This window comes from Mus musculus, chromosome 10 (genome assembly GCF_000001635.26).
Source record: "Mus musculus strain C57BL/6J chromosome 10, GRCm38.p6 C57BL/6J".
Classification (NCBI taxonomy): domain Eukaryota; kingdom Metazoa; phylum Chordata; class Mammalia; order Rodentia; family Muridae; genus Mus; species Mus musculus.
Genome location: NC_000076.6, coordinates 56165061 through 56183857, shown reverse-complemented (window position 1 = coordinate 56183857; position 18797 = coordinate 56165061). Strand labels below are relative to the sequence as shown.

Genomic DNA, 18797 nt, shown 5'->3' with positions numbered 1-18797 from the left:
CTCTCTCTCTCTCTCTCTCTCTCTCTCTCTCTCTCTCTCTCTCTGTGTGTGTGTGTGTGTGATTGGACACCCACTCCCACCCTCTGTTTTTCTCTGCCAATTTACAGTGCAAGTCTCATAACTTGGCTCTCCATTCCATGTCTGATCTGTTCTTCTTAAGCTTCTTTGAGTTATCAGTGCTTTTATTAATTATTTCTGCTTCTATTGCCTCACCCACAGTGACTGCAGAAGTTATATTATTTATTATAAAACAGTAAACTTCATCTTAGATGTTCAACATTTTACTCTGCATTACCTGTTTTCCTTTTCATTAATCATTTTAAAAAATTTATTTATTATTTTTTATGTTCATTGATGTGTGTGGGTGTGTGTGGGTGTCAAATCATGGAACTGGAGTTACAGACAGTTGTGGGCTGCCATGTGGGTGCTGGGAATTGAACCAGGGTACTTTGGAAGAACATCCCCTGCCCTTAACTGCTGAGCCATCTCTCCAGCTCTGCATCACCTGTTTTTCATGCCATCTTTCTTATATTTTATAGATCAAGCTGTTGAGCAGATACATTTTGTGAACCTGTTATTGTTATTTTCTACGCAAATAAGTTATTTCAAAAATATGAACATATTTTATGATTTATACTTGGGTAAATTGTTAAACTGAAAGTAATGAAAAATTTTCTAAGATAAATAATTGATTTTTTTTAAAAGCCAGTGCATGTAGTAGATGAGAAAGCACGAAGACCTATTTTACGTCTCACAATAAATTTGTGTTACTTCACACATTAGTTCACTTTTCTAATCTTTTGATATTTGAAGTTGCACCTCACACTTGCTTACCCTCATGTCCATCATCTTAGCTTTGCTTAGCTTTTTACCTAACGGAGGGTGTTTCACTGCAGTCTTCTGCCACTTCCTTCCAAATGCTTGGTCATTTCTCCTGTTTTTGCCACCTTTGGATTGGTATAGCCTTCTACTCCTGGCACTCAAGGAATTGAACAGAGAGAATATGCCATAAAGATAGGAGGGTACAGGCATAGATTTTCTACCTTAGTTAGTTATGTATTAGTGTGGAATCTGGCTAGATGTTATTAAGATGTTATAAATGTCTTCTGCCATAGGCTAATGTGTTTTAGCTACTTGTTCTTATCTGGAGGTATTGTTTTTGGAGGATGTGACCACTTTACAAGTTGGGCTTTTGCTGGTAGCAGGGGTTGACTACGAAGTGTCAGTTGAAGGTTCTAGCTTGTTCTTTTTTTTGTTTTTTTGTTTTTTGTTTTTTGTTTTTTTTTTTTTGTTTTTTTGTTTTTGTTTTTTGTTTTTGTTTTTGTTTTTGTTTTTTTTTGAGACAGGGTTTCTCTGTATAGCCCTGGCTGTCCTGGATCTCACTTTGCAGACCAGGCTAGCCTTGAACTCAGAAATCCACCTGCCTCTGCCTCCCAAGTGCTGGGAGTAAAGGCGTGCGCCACCACCACCCGGCTCTAGCTTGTTCTTATTCTGGACTGAGCTGTTTTTTTTTTTTTTTTTTTTTTTCCTGATCTTCCAAGATGTGAACAGGCAGTCTGGTGCTCACAGATCCACAGGACTTGTCCTATTAGTGCCCTCTCTAACATGATGGGCTATATCCCCTGAACTAGGAGCACAAATAAACTTTGCAATTAAGTTGCTTTTGTGAGGTGGTCAAGAAAATGTTTTGGAATGGGGTTCAGTAATGTGATAAACTGACCTTATAGTTTTTAATTTCTTTAAACATGCTTTGTGGGAGGATTCTGCAAGATTTTGGAGGTCTGGACTGGAGAAGCACTATACAACATCAAGCAACGCTTAGCAGATTTTGCTTGTTGGGGCTCCAGGATGAGTATTCCAAGAGACATGGGGACCAGACAGGCTATGCTTATGGGATTTCACAGAAGGCAACAGTGATATCAGTATCTTGGCTAAAGTTCATTCATGTTACATCATAGGCATATGGAGTCCAGAGTCCAACTTCAGATACTGTTCCTTTTAAACTGTGTCCCTTTCTTGAGACAGGGTCTCTTTCACTATCCTACACTTGCTGAATTGGCTGAACTGGGAGGCCAAGGACCCTCAGGAACATAGTGTATTCACTTTTCCTGTGCTGGAATTAGTAAAAGTGTGTGCAACTATGTCTTCTTGTTATTGTTATTTGTTTGTTTTATTCTGTGTTTAATGTGTTCTGGGGATGAAATTCATTTTCTTGTACTTTTAAAGTAAGCAGTTTATTGACTGAGTTATACCCCTATTCCTCCGAATAGTTCTAAAGTTCACTGAATCCATGAACATCTTGTAAAAGTGATACTCAATACTCCTTGAACATATGAATGAGGGATAAATAAATGGAGAATATATGGGATTATACTTATTTTAGAAATTACAATTTTGTTGCAAAACCAGTTGTAATCAGTATGATCTGTTGTATGCAGTACATCCCTTATTCAAAATGCTTGGGACAAGAACTATGTCAAATGTATTTCAGACTTTGTGCAGAATTGAAATATTTTCATAGACTTAATCTGTGTTGGCTTTTTATATGGTTGCTCCAGTTTTATTTCTGTTGCTGTGATAAATGGCAGCAGATTCGAGGAGAGGATTTATTTGTTTGATGATTCTAGGTTATAGTCCATTATGACGGGGGAACCTTAAAAAGAAACTTCAAATACCACATTCACAATTAATTATGTATATAGAACAAAAACATACAACCTTGCTTGCTTGTTCCCACTTAACTCTTTTCTTTTGTATTATTCTGAACCCCCCTGTCTAGGGCATCAGACACCTATAATGGCTGGAGTCTTTGTATAAGTTAAAAGTCAAAACTATTTCCCAAGAACATATACACGTTTCTCATCAAGATTCTCTTCCTATTGGTTTCTAGGTTAAGTTTACAGTTAAAACCTGCGCAGTGGTAAAAATGAAATACTTTTTCTGTTGACTTCTTCTCATCTTTTTTTTTTTTTGAAGTCTCTAGTGATGGATAACTTCCGCAATCTGATACTATTTTTAGTTCGAGGACTGGAAACAGTAGTTACTAATTTTATAATGATTACTTTCCCTCCAAGCTATTATCAAAGGTAATAATAAATAATAAGAAAAATGTTTAAAATTTATACCAGTTGCTTCTCCAATAAAGATATTAGGTTTGATTTTCAGGTAGGCTTGAAGACAAGTGTTGTGCAATATAATATCATTAAAATAAATGTTCTTGTTCATTTCTCTTTTAAGGAACCAAGCAAAAGAGTTTCTACTATTCAGGACAAGAATTGCAATATATTTATTTCATTCACTCACTGTGCCTTTTAGGAAGATTGTTGATCTATACACAGGGCAGGAAATTATTCCCCATAAAGCTGAAGAATAGAAAAGGTAAGTGTAACTAGAACTAATGAGTAGGGAAAGGTATGATAAGATTTACAGTACACAGGTTCACATTTATAAACTTGACTTGGTATCTATCTTGGTCACTGTCCAATCAGTGGATCAGTGTGAAGAGACACCATGACCAAGGCAACTCTTATACAACAAAGCATTTCGTTGGGGCTGCCTTGCGGTTTCAGAGTGTTAAGTTCATTATTCTCATGGCTGGGAGTATGGTGATACACAGGCAGACATGGTGCTGTAGAAGTAGCTGAGGGTTTTACATCCTGATACACAGGCAGAAGGAAGAGAGGGATACTGGGTCTGGATTGGGCCATACTTCCGTCAACAAGACCAGACCTCCTAATCCTTTTCAAGTAGTGCCACTGACTGATGGCTAAGCATTGAATCAATGAGCCTCCTGAGGTCACGCTTATTCAGACTTCCACAGTATCTGCTCTGGTGCCATATTACTTTGCTCTTCATTGTAACAAAACACTGTGACCCAAAGCACCTTGATGGCGAGAGGCTTCATTTTATTTCATAGCGCACAGTCTACCATGAAGGGAACTCAGGAACGGAATTCAGAATAGCAACCTGGAGAATTCAATACAGAAACCTGAAGCAGAGGCCATGCAGGAGTGCTATTTTGCATCCCATGACCAAAGAATTAGTTGTGGAGGAAAGACTCTATTTCACTTAAAGCTTCGAAGTTCATCACTGAGGAAAGCCATGGCAGGAACTCAAGGCAGGGACCTGGAGACAGGAACTGATGCAGAGGCCATGAAGGATTGTTAATTCTTGACTTACTCCTTATAACTTGCACAGTCTGCTTTCTTATAGAACTCAGGGCCACCACTTCAGGGCTGGCACCGTTCAGAATGAGTTGGTCCAGCCAACCATACATCACTAATTAAGAAAATGCTCTACAGGTCTGCCTACAGCCTGATTTTATGGAAGCATTTTGCTTAGTTGCTGATCCTTCCTCTCAAATGACTGTAGCTTGTGTCAAGTATATGCAAAAGAACCAGCACATAGGATGATGCTGGGGAGAGTATCAGATCATGTTTCTATCCTGTTTCATTTATTTTTGCAAATAGAGATCAGTGATCATCTTTAATTCTCCCAAGATAGTATATCTCTACAAAAAACACAGTATGGGGCAGAGTTCAGCAAACCTTCTGCAAATTTACAGTAAATATTATGGCTTTGGTGGATAATATGGTGGATAATATGTTATGGTCATACAGGAAAGTCAACATGGTATGCCCAAGGCTGCTTTCCTTAGAATGGCCTATTTGCAAGCTTGGCTCCTGGCTGCCGTGTGGGGAGTTGGGGTCATATTAGTCCCAGCACTAATAAGGTCACTTAAATTGTTTGTAGACTGTTCCCTGTGCCTAACCTATTTGTAGAAGCCAATATTACCATTTATGCTGAACACCAGGTTTGCTTTTGGGACTTTAACATTTTGATAGGTACTAGGCAGAGGACATGTATGTGTTTGCCTTTCCTATAAGAACCCTGGGCACTACATCTCTAGTGAGATTTTTTGGAGTAATTGAATATATTCTTCATAACTCCCTTGGGAGAGGTTCTCACAAGCTTGTGCCTGGTTTGCTCTGTATTTCGTCTTCTGTAACCTTTCTTTTTGATTTTGCCTTCCATAGTTTTATTATAATGTGTCATATGAACTTGATTATATGAGTCCTATGGGTCTTCCAACTCAGTCAAATCTGAATATGGTTTCAGGGCCTCTGATACGTTTTAAAAGTGGAAAATCTGATCTTTCTTAGCTTGTCAGCCTCATCATAAGAACTGTAGTTTATTGGTACTGCTTCAGAGTCTGTCATTGTGATGCTCTTGTCTAGTTGTTTTATTTGCTCTAATTTATTTTAGCTCCTTGGGAACTGACAGGGCATAATGTACTTCTCTTACAATGTTCAAGGCTGTGTCATATAGTTTAAGACAGAGTGGGGACATCATGAGCTCTTCAGTTAAAGAGGTCCTATTTCATATGGTATTGCTGGCTTTTACAAAACTACAAAGACTAGTGAATACATTTGATATTTTTGCAGGTATTCAACTTAACTTTACGTGCGTCTCATCTATAATAAATTTAGCATTTTATGTTCTTTTTTAACAACTGTATTTGCTCTATAAACAATCAGAGCTCATTTCAAAACTGAGTTTGAGAATAAAAGAATCCAGCAATCATCTTTAAACTATAGTTTTTCCAGAATGTTTTAATGAAAGAGTCTATAGCAAGCCTTGGTAAAATGTACCTATGGGGCTAACTTGGTATTCCATCTGGTTGGTGTCCTGAGCCTAGCATGTATTTTAACTATTAAACAGACTATTTTGTGCCATGTAGAAAACATGAAAGGTAAATATGCTACAATGGTTTATTTGGCAAGCCATTATACTCATTATTTATTTGGTGATTATGAATGGAGAACTGTACTACAATTACCACCTTTTGTCTTTGTGATAGAGATGGTCTGGGCACAAAGCTTCAATTACTTAATACTGAGCCTGTGATGGAAAGAAATTCTGGCCATGTTCTACTGTACTAAAGAACTCAGCAGAACCAACATACTAAGATGAATTTTACTTATCATGTGAATTGACTTAAATAGCCCTACTGAGTCCCATACATCTGTTGTGGATTTCTATGATCAGCTCCAAACAGATGGCAGAACTGTGCCTGAACATATCAAGACGCTGGGATGTTAGCTGCCCATCAACTGTGCTCCATCCTGGAGTGATATGTGTTGGTTCACAACTCATGTCTGCTTGGGTTTATATAGAAATTATGATTCAATTTTAGAGGCGAGTGCAATGCAGTTAGATGTTTTTTAGATTGTAAGCATGTTACAAATTACTTCTTTGTTTTCTTTTGTAAAGATTCAGTATCCCTGACAAATCTGCTGGTTTTGTTTACTCAACTTATCTATTATTCACCAAGTTGTCCAAAGATGACCTCCATCATGTGTTCAGGTAAATGTCTCATCCCTAAGTTGATTATTGATTGATTAACTCTGGTGTATATTCAACCTTTAATCCATGTATTTTAAATGGAGGAAAAGCAATAATCAAAACATTTGAGTATTCTCTTGTCTAGATGTTTGAGTTATTTATCTATTTTGGTAAACGGGTTTAAGACTCTGCGTTACTTGTAAGACATTACATTGGTTCTGAAGTAAGCCATGAAATTTCATTTTGTTCATAGATGTTTTAAGACATTTCTCATCTATTAATGTTCTAATTTCAAGTCAGTTTGGCTGAGAATCTTAATGTTTTTCTTAATATAAAGATGTTCTCAAGGGATATCAAGGGAAATTTGATTAATTGCTATGCTCTCTTTTTGGTGTTTTTTTTTCCCTTTGTGTTTTCCAAGGTATTTTGATCAGCTTGCTGATTTTAATTTGTCCTAGTTAGGGTTTTACTATTGTATTGATGAAATACCATTACCGCAGCAACTTGGGGAGAAACAGGTTCATTTGGCTTACACTTTCATACACTGTTGAAGGAAGTCAGGACAGGAACTCAAACAGGGCAGGAATCCAGAGGCAGGAGCTGATGCAGAGGCCATGGATGGCTGCTGCGTACTTCCTTGCTAATCTGTTTTCTTATAGAACCCAGGACCACCTGCTCAGTGGTAGCTCTACCCTCATTGGCTGGGCCCTTCTCCATCAATCATTCATTAAGAAAATGCTCAAATGAGCTGCCTATAGCTTGATCTTATTGAGGCATTTCCCCAAATGAGGTGTCTCCTCTTAAGAATGACTGTGGATTGTGTCAAATTGACATAAGAATGACTGTAGATTGTGTGAAATTGACATAAAGCTAGCCAGCACAACTGAACCCTTGCCAACTTGATACAGAAACAGAGCACTAGTAAGCAACACTCTCTACTTTCTCATTCATCCCCAAGATCTCACATTAATAAGATCATCACAGTATTAAAATATTCCAAAATTTAAAGGTCCCATAGTCTTTAAGAATTCAAACATCGTGGACTGGACAGATGGTTCAGCAGTTAAAAGCACTAACTGTTCTTCCAGCGGTCCTGAGTTCAATTCCCAGCAACCACATGGTGGCTTACAACTATCTATAATGGAACCTGATACCCTCTTCTGGTGTGTTAGAAGACAGTGACAGCATAGTGTACTCATATATATAAAATAAATAAATCTTTAAAAAAATTCAAATACCTAAAAATGTAGCTTGTTTAAGAAATCCAGAGAAGGAGGATAGCATTTGAAAAGTAAGTAGATAAAATAACCAATAAAAAATACACTAAAATAAAAGAAATTCAGTCTTTTTTTTTTTTTTCCATTTTTTATTAGGTATTTAACTCATTTACATTTCCAATGCTATACCAAAAGTCCCCCATATCCACCCACCCCCACTCCCCTGCCCACCCACTCCCCCTTTTTGGCCCTGGTATTCCCCTGTACTGGGGCATATAAAGTTTGCAAGTCCAATGGGCCTCTCTTTCCAGTGATGGCCGACTAGGCCATCTTTTGATATATATGCAGCTAGAGTCAAGAGCTCCGGGGTACTGGTTAGCTCATAATGTTGTTCCACCTATAGGGTTGCAGATCCCTTTAGCTCCTTGGCTACTTTCTCTAGCTCCTCCATTGGGAGCCCTATGATCCATCCATTAGCTGACTGTGAGCATCCACTTCTGTGTTTGCTGGGCCCCGGCATAGTCTCACAAGAGACAGCTACATCTGGGTCCTTTCAATAAAATCTTGCTAGTGTATGCCAAGATATAAGATATAATTTGCTAAACACATGAAACTCAAGGAGAATGAAGACTGAAGTGTGGACACTATGCCCCTCCTTAGATTTGGGAACAAAACACCCATGGAAGGAGTTACAGAGACGGAGTTTGGAGCTGAGATGAAAGGATGGACCATGTAGAGACTGCCATATCCAGGGATCCACCCCATAATCAGCATCCAAACGCTGACACCATTGCATACAAAATTCAGTCTTTTTTAAGATCCAAATTTTTTTAAAATTCAGCATCTTTCAACTGTGCCTCCTGTCAAATTAAAAATAAATGCTTTCTTTCTTTAAGAGGGAAGATCCAGGGCACAGTCTCACATTTCAAATCCAACAATTCAGTTGTTTTCAGGATCTTCTTTGTTAAGCATAAAGTAAAAGAGGATCTCTTTATGCTTTATTGTAAATTGCCACTTGCTCTTATGTGTGTTGACCAGCTTGTAATAATGTTTTAAATTATTACCACTTCAAATAACTTCTCCTTTTCATTTGTATCTGTACATAAATCTCAAAGTAAAATATAATATCAGAAATAATAATGTAGACCATAGTCTTTTAAAATTGGGAAATAACATGGAATGTTCAGACAAATTCTGAGAGAAAATGGAGTAAGAGAAAAATGCGTTGGGCTACATGTTAGTCATAGAATATGTGTGTCAGCCGGAAGGATTTTCCTGTGTGGTTATAATAGTGTGTCAGTCTTAATGTGATTCCTAGACCTCTTCTGTCTTTATAGCATTAACACAACAGAGTATAAGATCCCTGCTACATGCTTCTCCAGCATTGTGTAGACTGAACATGCTCTTCCGTTGTTAAAGGTACTCAGTGTTGTGGCTTACTGTCTGGTCAGCTGTCTCTGTCTTCTCAGACTGCTATGCTTAGTGCAATGCTCAGTAGGCAGTTACTTCTATTATGTCAGCAGGTAAGTATTCATGCACAGTGTTTGTCATTGCACACAAGGTTTCTCATCAGGAACTGAATGAAGTCACTAAATCCTTTTTCTTCTGGTTAGGCAAGAAGTTGAAGTTCGTACCCTTATGGAATGAAGTAAAAACCTTGTTAGTATTCTACCGTTTCTAAGGCTCTCATTTCACATTTGTGTAAGGAGGTTAGATTAAGTATGTAATCAAATTAATCAAACTAAATATCTAATCAGAAAGTCACATTTCTTTCAGTTGCTGTTCCCACCATGTGCCACTGTGGACCCTTTTGGTTTCCTAGGTCATGTTTTGGAGGATGATCTTGGCAATGCCTCTATTTCCCTGCCTCTTGTGGTTCACGCAGTGTACCACCTTCTGGAGGCGTCCATTCTTTGGTGTCTTCCTCTTGCCTGTAGTTTAATCTGAAAGTTTCATTTCATTTCCTACTGAGCTCATTAAGAAAAGGAACAACAGTGAATGTAACGAACTAGTTTTCTGAGAGGCTAGTTGAGTCTTCTTCCAACCATATCTTCAATATCAAGGTATGATTTGGTGTCTAACTGAAAGTCGTTACATTGTCTTTTGTATTTTTTTTTTTTAAATTAGCTTGAAGAGACAGTAAGCTAAATGGGATAAGTTTCAGTTTACAGTTCTCTTCTGGGCTTTAGTTGTATGACTTTTTTTTCAAACAACCACGCCCCCTGACCTTTCTGGAATAGCAGCCAGTGCACAGAGGGAAGCAGAAGTAGGCAGTGCTTTGACTTTCTGCTGTGTTCCTCCTGGTTCTCAGAGAACTATTCTCCTGCAAGTATGGTGACTGACGTTCTGCGGATGCTCTGCGACCAGAAAGAATGTGCAGTCGAGTGCTTATACAACAGCACAGTGACAGAGGCGCTTCTCCTGCCCATTCATAACCTGACGAAAGGAACTGCGGTGGGTGTCACGGACAGGGACAGGGAGAGGAGCTGCTTCCGCGGCTGGTACTGGTCAGCAGCCAGTGGCTTTGCACTCCTGACATGGTTGCGATGCTTTCTGACAGATACTTCTTATGTGTAATTTTTGTTTTTTTTTTTGCTCCTGAGGCTCTCTACTTGTTAAGTCATAGTTTATGCAGTTATTTGATTTATTAGTTGTGACGGGTGGTAGAAATGTACACCCACAGACCACATCTTACTTTTTTTCTAATCAAACTCAGTTCTCTTGGTGGGAAAAACTTAGGAAAAAGTTATACTATTAAGAAGCTATTTGTCTTGTGAATGTAATCAATCTTGTGTATGTCTTACGTATTCTAATGACAGTTTTATAGCTGTTGGAAATCTAATTATATTCCTGAAGAGTCAGCTCTGCTGTTTGGGAGAAGGGGAGTGAGGAAGACAGTGTGTGCAGCCCCCAGAGCTGAACAGCCATGCTCACTTCAGTGCACCCAGTGCACGTCCCATGCTTTCACCGGAGAATAAACTGAGGTTGAGGGACATGGCCTGTTTTGCCTCAGACAGCTAACACGTGGTGAAGTTGGCATCCTCACCAGGACTGTTGAATGCCCACTAACGTAGCCTACCACATCTCTCACATAAACTTTGGGGCAGTGACTTTAGAGTGTACACTGGGCCGGAAGTTAAAACATCTTTCATCTGCTTTGTAGCATCTTTACCTGTTTCTTCTCCCTCCTGGGTCCCGCCACACTGCACTGGGCCACAAATACCTCGTGGATTGTTGTTGGCTGCATGAATGTCACTGTTTTCCACTTTGCATTTACCAAGTTTTCTGTATACATGCACTGTTCACATTTTCTAAACAGTGCTATGATACACTCTGTGCTTTTTAAATTCCCTCCTCCCACGAGTGATGCCTGCTGTTCGTGAAAATGTCCTCTCCTGGGTTCTGCATTCAGCCCTGTGTTTGAATTATTATTTGCGTTTTTTGGTATTGTACTGTATTTATTTATTTATTTGGGATGGCATTCACATGCTGTGCTGTATATGTAGAGGTCAGGTGAGAACTTTCTCAGCCTTTTCTCTTTTGTCATCAGGGTTCCATCTCAGTTCATCAAGCCTGGTGGCAAGTGCTGTCTTGCTGCTTCTGAATTGTACCTTTTTAGGTATAGGCTAGTCCACTGATACACAGAGCTCTCTAGTCCCTAATTTAAGATAATCAACATCACCTATGGAGTCAGTGCTGTGTCAGTGCTCTGTGTGGGTGGCACCAATATGGAAGACAGTAAGGCATGCTCACACCTTTATTTAAGGAGGCCACTCTAATCACTTTCTAAATGGGAGATATTTAGCATGAGTAACAGAAAGTTCTAAGGCAAAACTCTTTGTATGGCAAAAAATGTGGACACAGATATAAGTATGAATTAGTATACATGTGAGAAGGAACACATTTTAGATACAGCTGTCAAAAAAAGTAGTTTGTATGGAAACATTATCTAATAGAGTTGGGTGGATGGATAGTCATGTGTGTGTGTGTGTGTGTGTGTGTGTGTGCACATGTGTGCACTCAAGTATATCTACATTTCTATTTTCTGTGTACACACAGAACATACATACATACATACATATACCTATACATATGAATATGAGGTACGTAAGTACATATATAAAACACACATGTGTATAATTTTTTTCTAGGGGCATGGTCTCTACACACAGTTTAGACAGACCTGAGAGTCTCAATCCTCCCGTCTCATTTAGTTTCTGAGTGCTGGAATTACTAGATATGTATGTGTAGGTAGTTTTCTCTTTATTATTGCTGTGACAAATTAACTCAATAAAATAGCTTAAAGGAGAAAAGGTTAGACATCTAATACCTAATTTCTGATATCTAGAGTCATGTAGTGATTCACTACCATATCAGTGTTCTGTACTGGGTATTATAAGCATAGAAAATAATAAGGCATGCTTATGTTAGCTCCCAGTTCAAGGGGCAGTCTGTCATGGTTGGGACCTAGTAGCTTGAAGGACCCATTCATGTTGTTTCCCACAGTTAAGGAATGGAGACAAATACATATTACTGCTCGGCAATCTTCCTACACTTATACAGTCCAGGATCCAAACTAGGGAATGGCACCACCCACAATGGACATATCACCACTAAATCAGTTAATATAATCACATTTTAAAATATATAGAATATGGATATCAGCATCCATGCAGGTATAAAGCAATAAGTAGATAATGGGAGTTTCTGTCAGCCAACTTCATCATTAACATAATTTCTAGGTTTTAATATTTGTTTTTGATATTTTCTTAAAAGTTGGCCAATCTGTTAATGCTTCCACTTAAAGTAAGCAGATATTATTGGTACAATTTGTTTTCTGAGTGGATGATATTATTGGCTGTTATCCAACTTGTGAACTGGCTGTCCCTTGTCAACCTTTATCTAGCGAGGTATATAAGGGGATGGCATCAATTAGACAAAACCATAGTGTATTAGCATATATGACACAATGAATTTGTAGGAATGTGGTACCTGAAAAATAGAAGATAATGCAGATTGGTATGGAACTAGATCACATTTGGTAGCCAGAATTACACTTGAATCTGTAACACAGACAGTGATTCTCAGTAACTGGCTTATGTGAAAATCTTGGGTTGATTTGCCTCATCAGCACAGCTAGTAAAAGAGTATCATCTAATGTTGTATGTACCTCAGATATGTTATTTCACAACCGGCATTTGTGAAGGTTTCTGTTGTTGTACTTGCGATATAACTTTATTAGATTGCATACATCACCTCTGCTACATCGTACAATTATATGATTTGTCTTGTCATCATTATTATTTTTATTTTTTAATGTGCAGGCTGCTCCAGATTGCTCTGAGACAGCTCTAATTCATATAGCTGATATTTTGGCAAGAATCGCTTCTGTCGAGGAAGGACTCATCTTACTTCTGTATGGAGAAAATATGAACTCTTCTGAAGAAGAAAGGTGCGTGCATGTTTTAATCTTCTTAACTATTTGGGAGTACTCAGGTTTCCTGAACAGGTCCACATTAAACTATCTTTGATAAGTCTTTTTTACATGTTTATTGTTTTTCTATGTATGTATGTATATATGCCTGCATGACTTTATATGCACTACATTCATGCATTCAGACATCCCTGGAGAGTAGAATTGAATGCCCTGGAAGGGGAACTGCAGACAGTTGTGAGCTGCCATGCAAGTGCTGGGAACCTGGATCCTCTGCAAGAGTAGTAAGTGCTCTTAACAATGGAGCCACCTCTTCAGACCCTTTCTTACCTAATCTTAGCTCACAATAAGGATAGTAGCAATCATTCCAGATGGGATCCAATACCATCTCACAGCCGTCTGAAGCCACAAGAATTTAGTTCATGTCAAACAGATTCATAAAGGAGAAGGCACACCTTTCCTCCTCTTCTGTTACCCTGTCCTAGCTCTGCCTTTGCCCGTAGTAGACTTCACGTGCTTCTAGACTCTGTGCTTCTGATGGTGTGATACTTCAGCAAACCTGTGAACCTATGAAAGTGTTTACTCTTGGTTATTAAAACTGGCATCATATATGCCACCCTGAGATCTCAGTTCTTAAATACAACATGGACATTTTTTTGGCCGAGTGCAGAATAATAGATCATTTTTATTTTAGCATTATACTCTTATTTCAGTTTGCTGTAATTTATTCAGATTCTACCCCACTTCCCCTTTAATAGATAGCAGGCTGTGCCTCAGACCTTGCTTCCCTAAATGACTATAATATGCACAGCCAGTTGATATGATAAATTACATTAATTACATTAATTGGCTTTTAAATGCCAAGCAAACACAGAAGTGGATGCTCACAGTCAGCTATTGGATGGATCACATGGAGGAGCTAGAGAAAGTACCCAAGGAGCTAAAGGGATCTGCAACCCTATAGGTGGAACAACATTATCAACTAACCAGTACCTCGGAGCTCTTGACTCTAGCTGCATATGTATCAAAAGATGGCCTAGTCGGCCATCACTGGAAAGAGAGGCCCATTGGACTTGCAAACTTTATATGCCCCAGGACAGGGGAACACCAGGGCTAAAAAGTGGGGGTGGGTGGGAGGGTATGGGGGACTTTTAGGATAGCATTGGAAATGTAAATGAGGAAAATACCTAAAAAAAAAAAATGCCAAGCAGCCATACTCAGGGGCTAAATCATACCTGATTGTGGTACCCATTCCTCTCTCCCATCGTGGCTTTGAGTTTCTAGTGGTTATTCTGGATCTTTGTCACATTGACAAATGACACTAGCCTTGGAACCTGGAATATCTTTGTTCTTTGATATTACTACAATGTTGGTTTCATAAGTTAGAAATGGGCCCAGGAGCTAAGGCTGACCCACAGCTATCTGCACCCAAATCCCACCAGGAGAAAACTGGTCTCCTAGGAGTGCTCTTATTCCTAAGCTCAGAGGTGAGGCCGCTAGTTAAACACCAGTAACTGTCCAAAGGGGGGCATGCCAGGAGCTCACAGGGCACAGGGGCAGCATAGCAGCTGGGGACAGGATCCTTCCTATCTCCATATTTGACTGTCCCACAATCCCCCACACCCAAATCCCACCAGGAGAGAGCTGGTCTCCCAGGAGTGCTGCCACACCAAAGATTGCAGGCTTACAGGCCCACAGAAGGGACAAGCTCCAGTCAGAGACAGCAAGATCAACTAACACCAGAGATAACCAGATGGCAAGAGGCAAGGGCAAGAAGCTAAGCAACAGAAACTAAGGCTACTTGGCCTCATCAGAATCCAGTACTCCCACTACAGCAAGTCCTAAATACCTCACTACAGTGAAAAAACAAGATTTGGATTTAAAATCACATTTCTTGATTATGATAGAGGACTTTAAAAGGGACATAAAGAAATACAAGAGAACAGAGATAAACAGATAGAAGCCCAATCGGGCAGTGGTGGCGCACGCCTTTAATCCCAGCACTTGGGAGGCAGAGTCAGGCGGATTTCTGAGTTTGAGGCCAGCCCGGTCTACAGAGTGAGTTTCAAGACAGCCAGGGCTATACAGGGAAACCCTGTCTTGAAAAACTAAACTAAACCAAACCAAACCAAATCAAACCAAACCAAAAAAAAAAAAAAAAAAAAAAAAACCAAAAAACAATTTCTTAAAGAATTGCAGGAAAACACAACCAAACAGGTGAAAACGTTGAACAAACCCATCTATGATCTAAAAATGGAAATAGTAACAATAAAGAAATCACAAAGGGAGACAATCCTGGAGATAGAAAACCTAGGAAAGAGATCAGGAATCATAGACACAGGCATCACCAACAGAGTACAAGAGATACAGGAGAGAATCTCAGGTGCAGAAGATACCATAGAAAACATTGACACAACAGTCAAAGAAAATGGAAATGCAAAAAGCTCCTAACCCAAAACATCCAGGAAATCCAGGATACAATGAGAAGACCAAACCTAAGGATAATAGGTATAGAAGAGAATGAAGAGTCCAAACTTAAAGGGCCAGTATATATCTTCAAAATAATTATAGAAGAAAACTTCACTAACCTAAAGAAAGAGATGCCCATGAATATAAAAGAATCTTACAGAACTCCAAATAGATTGGACCAGAAAAGAAAAGAAAATCCTCCCATCACATAATAATTAGAACACCAAATGCACAAAACAATGAAAAAATATTAAAAGCAGTAAGGTAAAAAGGTGGAATTTAGCAGGTTGTAGCATATAAAGGCAGACATATCAGAATTGCACCAGACTTCTCACCAGAGATTATAATAGCCAGAAGATTCTGGGCAGATGTCACCTGCCCACCAGGACATCCATCCCATAATCAGACACCAAACCCAGACACTATTGTGGATGCCAAGAAATACTTGCTGACAGGAGCCTGATATAGCTGTCTCCTGAGAGGCTCTGCCAGAGCTTGACAAATACAGAGGTGGATGCTTACAGCCAACCATTGGACTGAGCACTGTGTCTGCAATGGAGGAGTTAGAGAAAGGTCTGAAGGAGCTGAAGGGGTTTGCAACCCATAAGAAGAACAATAATATCAACCAACCAGACCCCACTCCCCCCAGATCTTTCAGGGACTAAACCACCAACCAAAATGTATTCAAGGAGGGACCCATGGTTCCAGCCACATATGTAGCAGAGGTTGGCCTTGTCACATGACAATGGGAGGAGAAGCCCTTTGTTCACGGAAAGCCTGATGCCCCAATGTAGAGGAATGTCAGGGTGGAGTGGCAGGAGTAAGTCGGTGAGGGACCATTCTCATAGAAGTGGGAAGAGGGAGTATGAGATAAGGGGTTTCCAGAGGGGAAACTGGGAATGGTGATAACATTTGAAATGTAAATAAATAAAATATCCAATAAAAAAGTTAGAAATGATTTCTCCTGCTTCTCTCGTGTGCCAGAATTCTAGAGAACTGTTATAACTTCTCTAAGTATTTGATAGTATTCATGTGTGAGATAACGTGTACCTTGAATTATCTAATCCTTTTAATTACTTAATTTCTTCAGTAGACCTGTTGAGAGTTTTCGTGTGGAATTTAGCAGGTTGTATTTTATAGAGAAATGATGTAGTTATTTATCTATACATAGTTTAATGTTATCAATAATGCACTCTTGCTATCTTGATAGTGCCTGGAATCAGTAGTGAGAAATGTAACCTCTCATTCTGGTGCTAGTGTTTTTTACTTATTATTAATCTTCCTCCTCTTCCTCTTCTTCTTTTTCTTCTTCTTCTCTTTCTTCTCTTCTTCTTCTTATTTTTACTAACTTAAAACTGAACAATTTTGTGGCTTTTTCCAGAAAATCATATTTTGATATTATTGATTTAGTTTACATATATGCTTGTACATGTGTGTGTGTGTGCATTGTGTGTGTGTGTATGCATGCACACACATGGTTGTACTCACAGACATGCATGTTCCATGGTACATTTGTGGGTTTCAAATGAGAACGTTATAAAGTTCGTTTTGTTCTTATATATTGATAGAATTATGAGGATCAAACTAAGGGCATAGCACTCACATGGCAAGTGCTTTTGCCTACCGAACAATCTTCCTGGGCTGATCATGTTTGTGTGTGCACGTATGCATACATGTGAGTTTTTTGTGTGCATATGTAAGTATGCATGCATATGTGTGTGTACATGTGAGTGTATATATATATGAGTGTATATGACAACATATATGTGTTTGTTAGTGTTTATGCATATGTGAGTATGTATTAGCATGTGTGCATATGTGTGTGTATGTGGATATGTGAGTGTGTGCATATATGAGTGTATGTGTGTGCATATGCGAGTGTATGTATATATGAGTGTATATGACAACATATATGTGTTTGTTAGTGTTTATATATATGTGAGTATGTATTAGCATGTGTGCATATGTGTGTGTATGTGGATATGTGAGTGTGTGCATATATGAGTGTATGTGTGTGCATATGTGAGTGTGTGTGTGTGCCTATATGAGTGAGTGGGTGAGTGGGTGTGTTAAAAGCAGAACATCTTATTGCTCTTAGAGCAGAGTAAATTTTTTCACCTCTGTGGATAATGACATTTCACCTCATACTTTCTCATTTCCCCTCATTTGTTTTTAATCTGTTGTTTTGGTTTATTACCCCTTAGGTGTCTAAAACAATTGTTGGTAAGGATTACAAAGGCAGTTGTCGCTTGTGGTCATTACTTTTTTTGTTGTTGTTGTTGAAAATGCATGGAATTTTACTGGAAAAAACCTTCCAGAAGCCTCCTGCAGTCCTGTGCCTGAACACCCACACTTACAGAAGCCTCCTGCAGTCCTGTGCCTGAACACCCACACTTACAGAAGCCTCCTGCAGTCCTGTGCCTGAACACCCACACATCTCAGTGGAGTTAGTGTTGACGCGGTGCTGGATCTCAGGCCTCAGTGTGTGCATTTTGATTTGCTCTTCCCTCTTGTTTCCTGATTTCTGTGCCTTCCAAGAAGTCCCAGGGCTGGCAGCTTGCAATTTTAAATGGAACCTGGAGGCTATAGTTTTCCATAAACTTCCTTCTAGGCACGCATGCTTTCAGTGTTGTTTGGTTGTTCCCACTCACAGAGATACTTAGTTCATCAGACTTCTAGGTCTGATGAATCTAGCTGTTGCACTGTGGCTGGCCACTGGCACTTTCTAGGTTTACTCAGCTCTTCTGCATTCCAAGTCCAAAATTTCCCATTATCTTTCCCATTTGCTTTCTCCTGGAGGGTTTTTATGCATTTAAAAACTAGTTTTACTTATGAATTTTTTGAATTTATGGAGGAAAGAGAGACATTATGCCTTTAGTTTGTTGGAACTGGAGCTGTTAAGTATTTAACAATCTTTTTCTTTTTTTAAGGAACATTTTTCTCCTATCATGAATTCTAAGATCTTTTCATCTATTACTTAACCCTCTACAAAATCATTTCCTTTTTAAAATATTGCCTCACTAATAATATAATCCAGCCTTGAACTATGATCCCCCGTCAACCTGTCAACCTTAACTGTATGTAAGATCATTAAGTAGCATCGACTTTGAGTCTGGGTAATTTGGGTATGTGACAAATTTATTTATTTGCAAGGTTTTTGTTTTTGTTTTCAGTAGCAAAGCTTATAAAATTAAAAAAAGTTACTGATTAGAAAAACTAAAAAGAAAAGTGCTAGTATGCCTCGCCTTATATCCTTATATAGGTTCTCTGTTTTTGTATGGATATTATTAATTTGGATAAATCAGGGGTTTGCCAGGTACTGCCTCTAGGGT

The 18797-nt window shown here is 38.9% G+C and overlaps 1 protein-coding gene across 3 annotated transcripts in view; it reads left to right on the top strand.

Moving 5' to 3' along the window:
- Tbc1d32 (TBC1 domain family, member 32) overlaps positions 1–18797 on the top strand; it is a 214676-nt gene that overhangs the window by 45111 nt on the left and 150768 nt on the right. For all 3 annotated transcript variants that reach the window (NM_001033385.3, XM_011243191.3, XM_011243192.3), the window contains exons 12-15: positions 3238–3378; positions 6274–6366; positions 9874–10016; positions 12887–13014. In NM_001033385.3, coding sequence (NP_001028557.2) covers positions 3238–3378; positions 6274–6366; positions 9874–10016; positions 12887–13014 — 505 coding nt within the window. The remainder of the gene's footprint in view (positions 1–3237; positions 3379–6273; positions 6367–9873; positions 10017–12886; positions 13015–18797) is intronic.